The sequence below is a fragment of the Amblyraja radiata genome, chromosome 1 (assembly GCF_010909765.2).
Source record: "Amblyraja radiata isolate CabotCenter1 chromosome 1, sAmbRad1.1.pri, whole genome shotgun sequence".
NCBI classification, from domain to species: domain Eukaryota; kingdom Metazoa; phylum Chordata; class Chondrichthyes; order Rajiformes; family Rajidae; genus Amblyraja; species Amblyraja radiata.
In genome coordinates this window covers 68,707,804-68,720,440 of record NC_045956.1, presented here as the reverse complement: position 1 = coordinate 68,720,440, position 12,637 = coordinate 68,707,804, and the positions used below count along the sequence as shown (strand labels likewise).

Sequence of the window (12,637 nt, the reverse complement as noted above, 5' to 3'; positions counted from 1 at the left end):
GCAGCGAGAAAGTTCCAAGCTTCAGATAAAGTGTGACCTCCTGTACAGAGTCATTAAGAGACCCTCTGGAAGAGAGGTGAGTCAGCTTATCTTACCTGCTCAGTACAAATCAATGGTTCTGAAGTCCATGCACGACGACATTGGTCACCTCGGCATTGAAAGAACCACAGAGCTTGTCAGAAACCGATTTTACTGGCCCAAAATGGCCTCTGAGATTGCAACCTACATCCAGAACTGTGGGAGATGTGTGGCCCGGAAGTCCCTTCCACACAGAGCTGCCCCTATGCAACAGATCACGAGTAATGGACCGTTGGACTTGGTCTGCATGGATTTCCTTTCTATTGAGCCCGACTCCAAAGGCATTGCCAATGTGCTGGTCATCACAGACCATTACACAAGGTATGCTCAGGCATTCCCGACCAAAGATCAAAAGGCCCTCACCGTGGCTAAAGTCCTCTTTGAAAAGTTCTTTGTTCACTACGGACTGCCAGCCCGCATCCACTCAGATCAGGGTCGCGACTTTGAGAGCAAAATTATCAAAGAGCTCCTGACCATGCTGGGCATTCGCAAGTCGAGAACCTCTCCGTACCACCCTCAGGGAGACCCCCAACCTGAGAGATTCAATCGTACTCTCCTGTCCATGCTTGGCACCCTTGATCCAGCTCTAAAGCCCAAATGGAGCCAACACATAAGCCAGCTAGTGCATGCTTATAACAGCACCCGAAATGATGCAACAGGGTACTCACCCTACTTTTTAATGTTCGGGAGAGAGGCGCGGCTACCAGTGGATCTTTGTTTTGGCATTGGTTGGGAGGAAGAGGATGGTCTTAAGCATCAGCAATATGTGGCCAAAATGAAAAAAGAGTTGCGGGATGCTTACCAGCTAGCAGCTGAAGCAGCTTCCAAAAACCATGAACGGAACAAAAGACTCCATGATGCAAGAGTGAGAAATCAGACACTGCAAGAAGGAGACCGTGTCCTGGTTCGCAATCTTGGCATCACTGGAAAACACAAGCTACAGGACAGATGGAACCCCTTGCCCTATGTGGTAATAGCACAGTTGCCCAATCTTCCGGTGTATCGTGTGAAACCTGAGAGAGGAACAGGCACAGTGTAAACAATGCACAGAGATCACTTGCTTCCCATTGGTTACTTGGTAAGACTGCCTACTCCTGCAGAGAGGAAAACACAACCAAAGAAACCAGTAACCAGAGCACAGAAAGTAAAGTGTCAAGCCCAAAACCCAGAACATGTGAGTCAAGAGCCACCGACTTCAGAGTCTCAAGAGGAGAGTAATTACTACTTACCCCAGCTAAAGCTCTATCTACGTCCGCAAGCCCAAAATCCAGAACATGTGAGTCAAGAGGACCAGACTTCAGAGTCTCAAGAGGAGAGTAATTACTACTTACCCCAGCTAAAACTCTGTCTACGTCCGCAAACCCAAGGCCTGGAGGCTGAACACAGACATGACCCAGTCATGATAGATACAGCTATCAGCGTCTGCTCCAATGATCATGACTCACCTGAAGAGGAGGATCAAGTGGATGAACTGCCAGTAGCAACAGAAGATCTGGAAGAACCCTTACAGCCACACCAAGACTCTGTGGTGGACACAGAGCTGGGGGAGGGAGACGTCCCTTGGCTGTGGTTGCTGAGTCCTCCCAGACACCCTGTGCCAAACGGCTTGTGAAACCTGTCCTACGCCTCAGTTATGACAAACTTGGACAGCCGACTGACAGACCTGTGACGATAGTTTATAGATGCCTGATTATTCAAATATGCTGTGACACAGAGACCACAGACACTAGTGAACCAAGATTAACGTTAAGTTCAGAATCCATCTAAAGAGCCCAAGAAGCAGATGTGTTTAGTGCACAGTAGGTTAGCCTGATAGGGACATCAGACGTTTAGCAGGGGGAGGGTGTAGCCCTGTGTAACTTCATATTAGTTTTTCTTATTAAGAGATTTATATAAGTTTTGCTGTGAATATGTGTTCTGCATTTGATTTGTTGTTAATGAGTTAGATCATTTTTCCTGTGTGGTGATTGGTTTGGGGGCGGGAGCTGGAAATTGTGGGTAATCGAAGTCCAGGAGAGAGAGAGCGAAGAAGTCCAGAAGAAGACAGAAGAAGCCTAGGCTAACTGCTACCCCTTCAGCTCGGAGGGGTGGATTAAAGACTGTCGCTGTGTGGACTTTGTGATTACGAGGAGAGTGAGAGCAGCGGTTAGCTGAGCCCTGGAGACAACGAGGGAGAAGGAAGATTTCTGCCACATGGGGTCCTCTCTGGTCAGCCAACTCCCCGCCATCTTGTGAGCTTCTGCACTGTGCACTTGTCGGCTTCCACTGTATTTGGCCGCGACGCTCTCCAGCTTCGACTAGGCCTGCAACGTGGGGTTATTCTTGTTTTGTTTTTAATGTTGCCGGCTTGTGTGAGTGAGTGTGTGGGCCCACATAGTAATTAGTACTTAAAGGTACTATACAATATTGATATATAGAGTCTTGTTTGTTTTTGAATATCTGTGTGAGAAACACCAGTAAAACACCATATTTTTGGTTATTGATATTTTATTTTGTATTTCCCTGACCAACATATCATTTATTTTAATTAATAGAATAAATGTGAAGGTAATTCATTGGAACATAGTTGTCAGTTGATTTATTTTAACTGTTTCTACAGTAGGGTATACCATTTAATATTGAAATTAAAGGTGCCCTATTGTCCAAATTAAGAGAGTGCATAAATACTTAAATTAAGGGTTAACTAACACCTATAAGGGAATTAAAGTTTACGAACCTGGGGCGCAGCTCATGTAGAGGGCAAAGAAGCGCTACATGTCTATCAGCGGTAAGGCAATACATGATTACCACTGAGCCATGCAGTGTACAGATACATGATAAATACATGAATAACGTATAGTGCAAGATAAAGTCCAGTAAAGTCTGAGGGTCTCCAGTGAGGTAGATAGTAGCCCACGACTGCTCTATAGCCATTGGTAGGATGGCTAATGCTGCCTGATAACAGGTGAAACATTCTACCAACAACCAGAGAGCAGTCCTTGAGCCAGCATCCACCTCAATGGATAGACACTAAGATGGTATCATGGAGTGTCTCACGGTGGAAGAGAGTGGTTTAGCGAGCATTTGTAAAGGCCACAGGGAGAGTTCACTGCACATAAAGACACCTTTGTGAAGTTAACCACTATGTTCTTGAAATGTGCGTGGTGCAAAGTCATGGCTGTAGGGAAGTGGGTCTGAGCCAAGGAGCAGTAACAGATCTCTATGGTTATACTTTCATCTGTTTTGTTAAGCAGATGTACTATTGAAGATGTGAGTACCGAGGCACAAAGGTGGAAGGAGAAGGTGAACAAAAGTGTGGGACAACAATATGAAATTGCCTCCAGGCAGCAGGCGATTAACATGAATGAAGACAGTTCTTCAGCCGAGCAGGTGAGTGATCAACTCTCTCTTTCTTACATGCTGGAGTGCAGTTGTTAATTCAAACACAATCGTCAAAGTCCAAAGCTTTAAACTCCATTCATTGGAGACACAAGACTCTCTAGATGCTCAATGGTTCAATGGTGCTTTTAATGTCTCATGTGGAAATGCACAGTGAAATTAATTTCTTACATACAGTCCAGAAAGGTATCGCCATACCTCAGCACAAACCCCGATGAGCAGAGTGTACAGAAAGAGTGTACTGAGCCCGCATGCTGCAGGTGTCAGGTTTTGGCACAATTTTCACAGTCTGTTCTAGGCAAGCCCCAGGCTGCTGCAGGCCTCCAGTCGTCACCTTCCTTGGACGTGCCGACTGACCAGCGAACCACCCTCCCTCTCCTTGCCCATCCACATTTGTGCCCCAGGGGTGCCTCCCGCAGCCAACCTTGAGGACGCGGTTCCCTCTCCTCGCCTGTCGTGACTGTGGTCGTCGCTGGTTCCATATTCCCGGTCTCTGGCCTTCAGGGGATGAGCAGGGGCTGGTTCATCCTCCCTCCTACAGGTCATGGCCCGCTGCGTCTCGCTCTGTACGAGCAGGGACCCGTTTGGCCGCAGGCCGCAGTCTGCTGGATCTTGCGTTCGGCTACAGGGGATGAGCAGGGGTTGTCTCGGCTCACTACAAGCCGGGAGCTTCTGCCGTGTGGCCAGCTGGGAGCCTGGAATCTCGGCCAAGACACAAAAGACCTGGATGAACTCAGCGGGTTAGGCAGCATCTGGGGAACGAATGGATAGGCGATGTTTCGGATCGGAACTCTTCTTCAGACAACGTTCATTAACAGCCTATATTACATTTAAAACGAAAACAGAAAATTCCGTCAATTCAGCAGGTTAGGCTACATTTACAGGAAGTGAAACAGGATTAATGTTACAGGGTTTAGGGCCCTTTGTCAGAACTCGTCTGTCTCTCATCTGTCTCTCTTCCCGGAGTTGCAGTCGGATCTGCTGAGTATTTCCAGCATTTCTCTTTTTGTTTTAGATTTCCAGCATTCGCAGTTTAATTTTTTTTTTAGCATATATTTTACAGTGAGTAATTGATCATTCAGTCACACCGCCGGGAAAGGGCAATGGGGAACACCCCTGTAAATAAGTGAATTAAAGCCCAGCCAGAACTTCCTCATTTTAAGAAATCTTGGAATGCACGCTGACTGTGCATTTCCCATTGTAGTGCAGCCCTGGTGCACAGGAAACACATGATGTGATGAGACTGTGAGTCTCATTTGGACTTTGGACTCAACTGAAGGGCAGCATTTGGACATATTGTGTCTGTCTTATTTGAAAATATTGGTGACGGTACGTAAAGACACACTCATCTCTGTTTTACCTGAATCCAGGACTAGATTACTTTTTCTTTCTTTGCTTATCAGAATTCGCTGTCAGATGTGGTTTTGTGTTTGATTATAATTTCTTTGTTAATTCTGTCTTATCCAGGTGCATGCACTTGGCACGTTCTATGTAAAGTGACCATCTCCAATTGCTCAAGAAGATGGTGGGGTGATATATTTTTCAAATGTTGCGGTCCATGGAGTGAGATTACTTGCAGAGACTCACTGGAGAGTGTCCATCCAGTAATAACAAAGAAACAGCAATACAAGGACTAGCCAGATAGCAGGTGTCAGGGCCAGATGCGCTCCTGGCCTCTTATGCCCTTATAGCCTAGGTTTTAAATTTGGAGTACCTTGGAGTTGCTGTGAAAGAAGGATTTACCACAATGTGTGTTGTAAATGCTACAAATGGCAGCCATATAGTCACACAGTGTGGAAACTGACCCTTCAGCCCAACTTATTCACACCCATCAATATGTCCCATCTACACTAGTCACATCTGCCTGCATTTGGCCGATATCCCTTTAAACCTGTCCTGTCCATTTTTCTTAAATGATGCAATAATACCAGCATCAACTACCTCCTCAGGCAGCTCGTTCGATACACCCACCACCCTTTGTTTGAAAAAGTTACCCCTCAGGTTCCTATTAAATCTTTCCCCGCTCACCTTAAACCTATGTCCTCTGGTTCTCGATTCCGCTACTCTGGGCACGAGACTCTGTGCGTTTACCGTTTTATTCCTCTCATGATTTTGCACACCTCTCTGTAAGATCACCCTTCATCCTCCTGCACTCCAAGGAATAGAGTCCTAGTCTGCTCAACCCCTCCCTGTAGCTCGGGCCCTCGAGTCCTGGCAACATCCTCGAAATTTTCTCGGCATCCTTTCCAATTTCCACCCTTCCACCATAATTGGTGGAAAGACTGAATGTTTAGGATGGCGAATGTGATTCTAATCGATTCAGGCATCTTTAAAATATAAGCAGAGTGGGCTTGAAATATCAGCATCTGCAATTTTACTTTTGGGCTCCTTTGTTACTTTGGTGTAGTTGGAGTTGCAATTATCTACTTTTTCTTGAATATAGTGGCTTTGTTGTGGAATGAGGAATTATTGGGAGGCGTGGGGTGGGATTAGGTGGGGAGGCAATAATAATAAAAACACACAACCTGTGAGCTTTGATTCAGGGGAGACATGTTGTCAGAGCAGTGCACTGCTCATTGGGTTGTGCCAACATGGGGCTCAACACATCAGTGGGATGCCACCACCGCCTTGCTGTAGTTCACTGGTGCTTGGCCAGGTGGGAGTTTGGTTGACTCTTGTACCAAATGGCCTGGGAATAGGGATTCAGAGAATAGACCCAAATGAGATCTTGAAAGGGATGGTATCAGGATGGGCCTTATTATTCACTGGCCTTTTTTATTGAGTGATTCTAGCGGTCAGTTTAAGGACCACTGGTTAAGAGACTAATGCTTTGATATGAATGGGCAGGGCTTGTTCAGCTCATACCCTGATGATTTGTACTTGAAAAATTACAGGTTTGTATTTATGATCCTGATCTACATATTTATGCATCTGACGCCTATGTTAGACATGGGGGAAGGCTTGCCATCTCGAGCCCTACCCCCTCTGAACATTACATCAAGTAGAAAGAGAATGGTGGCATAGAGATAGAGTTACTGTCTTACAGCGCTAGAGACCTGGGTTTGATCCTGACTACGGGTGCTGTCTGTACAGAGTTTGTATATTCTCCCAGTGACCTGCGTGGGTTTTCTCCGAGATCTTCAGTTTTCTCCCACACTCCAAAGATGTCCACGTTTGTAGGTTAATTGGCTTGGTATAAATTGTCCTGAGTGTGTGTAGGATAGTGTTAGCGTGTGGGAATTGCTGGTCAGTGCAGACTCGGTGGGTCAAAGGGCCTGTTTCCACGCTTTATCTCTGAACTAAACTAAACTAAACTAAAGAACAAAATGCTGGAAGAAGTCACTGGATCAAACATCATCCATGAAGTCAGGAAAAGATAAATCGATTGTTTATGGTTAAGACCCAGCATAATGAGTGTGAATGTAGTGGAAGGATTGCTGATGTAGAGCAGTACATGGAGATAGGTGTGGGGTAGAGGCTGATCAGTGATTGTTGGAACTAGATGGGCAGGTGGGACCAGGTGAGTGGAGGGGGTATGGCTGAGGTGAACAAAATTAAAATAAATGTGTGAGGGAGGAGAACACTAAGGGTGTGGGCTACCTGAAATTGGAAAGCTCATTGTTCACACTACTTAGTTGTTGGCTCTCCCATGTGGAATACGAGTCGTTGTTTTTCCAATTTGTGTTGACCCGTTCAGTAGCATTGGAGAAGGCCAGTGTGGGAGTGGGAAGGAGAGTTAAAGTGATGTAAAAATGGAAGCTGGAGATGGCTGTTGCAGACAGTGTGCAGACACAGTAAGCCCTCATTATAACGGAGCATGGGGGAGAGAGTAGTGTCCATTATTGCCGATTGTCCGCTATAACTGAGTAAAGCATTATCATCGAATTTAGTTGAAACAAAGAACTGCAAATGATGGTTAATACACAAAGGGACACAAAGTGCTGGGGTAATTCAACGGGTCGGGCAGCAGCTATGGAGAACATGGATAGGTGACTTCAAGACCTTTTTTCAGACTGATTCAATCTGCTGAGTTATTCCAGCACCCAGTGTCGTTTCACCCTAAAACTAGGTGTCGATGTCGCTGGTCTGCACCAGTGAGCTCCCCCTATCAGTTATGTCTGTCCATCAACTCCCCCACCCCTCATGTGCATCATTACTTGCCAGGCTTTGTCTTGCTCCTCCTCTCCCAGCTTTCTTTAGCTCCCCCCCCAACCTCACTATATCTGAAGAAGGTTCCAGGCACAAATATTACCTATCCATGTGATCTAGAGATGCTGCCTGACCCGTTGAATTATGTTTTTTTTTGTAAACTAGATTCTGCAGTTCTTTGTTTCTACAAGACCCTTTAGTCTTTTGCCTGTTAATGAATTCTGTGACATTGTTAATTTATCCCAGTTTCTGCTTCGAGTAATGGAATAAGAGTGCACTTGTCATCTGTTAGTAGCGGTACTCAGCTCCACTTAAGCCACTATTATTAACTGTGAAGTGGTGAGCAATGACTCTAGAGAGCATTGAAAAGTAAAGGGTCCAAACCTCCTCGTTGCAATATGAATGTATTGTGCCACAGCATTACAAAATTGACCAAGATATGTTAGTATTTGCTTCCATGCACACCAACTAATGCCTTACCTGATCACATGTCATACTGCTGCACACCTTCTCCCTCCAGCTGCAGGCAAGGTTATAATTACTGCAAAACAAGTGCACAGTATATTTTTGGAGGTATGTTTTTATCTTTAGTTCATCTTTATTTCTCCAGGGAATCGATCGTACATAAGCATGTTATGGATTCTTTTCTCCATAGGATACCTAATTTTCTTGGCTAAAGAGAAATAATTCTGAACATGAAAAATCAATTGAAAAGAATAAAGGGTGAGATATTGCTAACTGATTGCTAACGTGGAACATAGAATATAGAACAGTGCAGCACAGTCTACTATATCAATACCAAACATCAGGCCAAGTTAAACAAATCTCTTTTGCCTGCATGTAATCCATATCCCTCCATTCCTTGCATATCCATGGGCCTATGTAAAGGCAGAGATAGACACAAAATGCTGGAGCAACTCAGCGGGTCAGGCAGCATCTCTGGAGAAAAGGAGTGGGTGACGTTTCAGATTGAGACCCTTCTTCAGACCGAGAGTCAGGGGAGAGGGAAACTACAGGTATGAAAATGTACAAAGAACAAATGAATGAAAGGTGTGAAAAGAAGAAATCAGAGCCAGCAAGGATGAGCAAGAAAAGGTGAGGTCCACTTTTAGCTGTGGGCAGTGAAACAAAGGGATACAAACATTGAAACTAGCAGTTTAACATTGAAACTAGTAGGACAACTATGGTGGGGGAGGGACGGAAAGAAAGGGAATGCAAGAGTTACTAGAAGCTGGCAAATTCAAATACTGCTGGCTTGTAAGCTGCCCAAACGAAATATGAGATGCTGTTCCTCCAATTTGCCTTTGGCCTCACTCTGACAGTGGGGGAGGCCCAGTACAGAGAGGTCAGTATGGGAATGGGAAGGTGAGTTAAAATGTTTGGCAACAGGGAGATCGCGTTGGCCAAGGCGGACTGAGCATAGGTGTTCAGTCTATCAATAAAAACACCGCTTTCGTCTCTATCTCCCTTATCGCCCCTGTGTAAAATAACCGTGCCCTGCACATCTCCTTTAACATTTTGCCAGTTCTGTCCTGTTTGGAGATCGGACTTTGACAATTCAGCTCTGTTCAGAGTTCAGATTTTTACTCATGCAGAGTGAAAGACAGAAGTCAGAGACAAACTTGGGATGAGGTAGGAGTGCCCACACCATTGAGCCCAGTAGCAGTGCAGTGATTCACCGAACAGAGGGTCAGAAGCACCTCACAACTGCCCCCTCATCTGTGCACCAGGCAGGCAGGTCATCGAGTTACACAGTATGGGAACAGGCCCTTTGGCCCAACCTGTCCATGCAAACCAATATGCCTCATATAGGCTCCCATTTTGCCCATGTTTGGCCAATATCCCTTTAAATCTTTCCTATCCTGTCCATATATAGATGACAACCTCTTTCAATAGACTGGGGCCACCAATCTTGTGTGTGTGTGTGTGTGTGTGTGTGTGTGTGGGGGGGGGGGGGGGGGGGGGGGGGGGGGGAGGGAGGGATAGATACATATGAACACTTGACTTATTTTATTATCCTTAATCATTTGTTTACAAATGAATCTTTACTTACTTTTGAAAAAAATATTTTAAAATTGTGTTAATGTATTTGAACAGATTTGTAATGTCTTTGACTATCAGAGACATTTACAATGTTTTGGAAAGCCTTTGACAGCAGTGAGCAGAGAAAGGAAGCTGAGGCAGGTGGACACTGTGGACTACAGGTCTGGACAGTGTGCTGAGTCTAGGTTGTTGATCTGGTCTAATGAGTTCGGGCAAAATGAATGCTATTGATAACGTGGAGAAACATGAAAAAAATCTGTCAATCCTGTTAAATTCGAACATGAAGATTATTCTCTAATCTTCCTTTATTGCAGAAGGAGGTGGGAACGGTGGGCTGATCCTTTATTATATGGAGGGGGTGAGCTGTATTGTCCAAGATGATCTGCAGTTTGAGGAGCATCCTCCTCTCCGAGACCATCTCCAGTGAATCCAACTCCGCACCCAGGAGGGAGCCAGTCTTCCTGATGAGCTTATTAATTCTGTTGGTGTCCTTTGCCCTGCTACCCCAGCACACAACAGTGTGGCAGATGCCACTGGCCACCACCGATTGGTGGAACATCTGCAGCATCTTACTGCAGATGTTGAAAAAATTGAGCCTCCTTGGATAGTGCAGACAGTGTTTATACCGATTATTATCACCAATCTGGGTCCCATGGGCACTGGGCTCTGGCTGGGCACATTTTTCAATGTATCTTGTTTTGCCATGAGCAAAGATGGAAACCGCTTTCAAAACATGGGAGGGACCGAGGGTCAGGGGGGACACAATTTCTTGGCGGCCGCGCGCGCATGCGCACACTCACACACACACGCGAGGCATCGGAAGCTTCAGCCGTGCGCCCCAAATTAGATTTAAAGCTTGTAATGTGAGGGGGACCGTTCCCCACCTCTGAAAACATGGAGGGGACACGTCCCCCCTGGCCCCCCCGGGTTTTCTGCCAATGGCTATGAGCACAGCTGAGATTTTATTTTCAACTGGTTGGGATCAAAACAATACCATTCGTTGGAAGGGTTGTGCAAGAATAACATTTAAAAAAAAAAGTTATTGGAGAGATTCAGCTCTGAATCCGGCCTGTAGATCGCCTGTAGTGCGATCCTGTATTTCCCAACAATAATAACAACTTGGTTTAGATATTTATTTTTGATCCCTGTCACTAGATATTTTCCTGTGGATATTTTCCATCCTTCTTCCTGGTGACTGTCTGACACCAATTTAGATATTTACAAACTGGGAGTTATAAGTGACCTTCAACCCATACATTGCTGCCGTACATTACATTGCTGCCGTCACTAAGACCAGTCATTGTTGTCTTTGTTATATCAGCAACTCTCCCTTCCCCTGCTATAACATCACCTAGCCTTCTTTCCATTGATGAAACCTTCATCTGTATTTTATTAACTCTAGACTTGACTAGATACATCCTTAGTAATCCTCCCTTGTCTACTGATCTAACTCATTTCCTGTTCACCAACAACCCTTGTGTTTCCTGACTCACATTTACTTCATTTAAGAAATGTCTATTATTTATCTTTGTTCACATACCATTCTATAGCCTTGTACTCAAAACCCCCTCAGCCTATGTCATATACATTTTCTGTGTTCTCCAATCTGTTCTCTTGATCATAGCATTAGCAGCTGTGACTTGGCAGCTGTGCCAAGATCCAAAGTACAAGAATTACCTAAGACCTTCTGTTCCCTTTGCTTCTTTAATAGATTCCCAAAACCTACATTTTGCATTATAAATGCCCTACCAGCAACTTTGCTTAATATGCTTCTGTGATGGAACATTGGACATTGTTGCCATCTTAAAAGCATAAAATATACATGTTTTATTGTTGGATTAATTTAGTAGTCTAATAGTGTTAAAATAGCAAGACATCTTTGAAGTACATCAAGAGTACTTTGGTGGCACAGTGGCACAGGTGGTAGGGCTGCTGCTTCACTGCACCAGAGAACTGAGTTCGATCCTAACTACAGATGTTGTCTGTGTGGAGTTTGCACGTTCTCCCTATGACTGCAGAATCAGCCCACCGTTCCCACCTCCTTCTGCAACATTCTCACCTGGGCATGTGACAACAACCAGGTGGTTGGTGGGGGGACATTCCCGCTACCTGCAGGCTGAATCCATCCCCAAGGCACCAGCTGAACTCACCAACCCACTTGCAGTGCAGATTGTGCTCTGCAACACAGGTTGGGACGGTGGCACAGTTGGGAGAACTGCTGCCACACGGCGCCAGAGACCTGAGTGCGATCCTGACCTTGGATGCTGCCTACGTGGAGTTTGCACATTCTCCCTGTGACTACATGGATACGGTTTTCTCCCATATCTCAAATACAGCGGATCTGTAGGTTAATGAGCCTCTGTAAATTGCTCCGTGTGTTGGGAGTGGATGAGATAGTAGGATAACAGTGTGATGGTCAGCATGGGCCAAAGGGTTTGTATCCTTGTAAAACTAAAATAACGTGGTTCAATAGGGCATAACTAAACATTATTTAGAGTGAATAGAAACAGCTGGAATACCTCAGCAGGTCAGACTGCATCTCTGGAGAAAATAAATTGATGGTCTTTCAGGTCGAGACCCTCCTTCAGACTTAGAGAGAGGGGAAAGGGGAACGAGAATGGTCAGCTCGACATAGATTACCAAACCTACACCAAACCCAAACCTATTACGAGCAGACAAGGGCATTTGATCTAATTTGAGATACCAGCTACCAAGACAGATGTGTACAGCAATTCATTCTTCCCCTGCACAATTGAAGCATGGAATAGTCTTCACCCTATCATAGTTACCCAACCAGAAGCAACTAAATTTAAGCTCTTCATCTCCAAGAATCCTTTTTTGCTTAAGTCCACCCTCCGTCACCTCCAGTTTAAATTTTTTTGGAATATTTTGGAGGACCAAGAACCGAGAGATGTAACCAGTACTTAGAACAAATGAATGGAAGATATGCCAAAAGCAATGAAATGTGGAGCCCACAATGGTCCATGAT

General features: G+C 45.1%; 1 protein-coding gene across 1 annotated transcript in view; it reads left to right on the top strand.

Annotated features, from left to right (window-relative positions):
• Positions 1-12,637, top strand: part of tnip3 (TNFAIP3 interacting protein 3) — an 86,240-nt gene that overhangs the window by 31,090 nt on the left and 42,513 nt on the right. Inside the window, exon 3 of the mRNA XM_033023666.1 lies at positions 3,312-3,447. Within this exon, the coding sequence (XP_032879557.1) occupies positions 3,312-3,447 (136 nt within the window). The remainder of the gene's footprint in view (positions 1-3,311; positions 3,448-12,637) is intronic.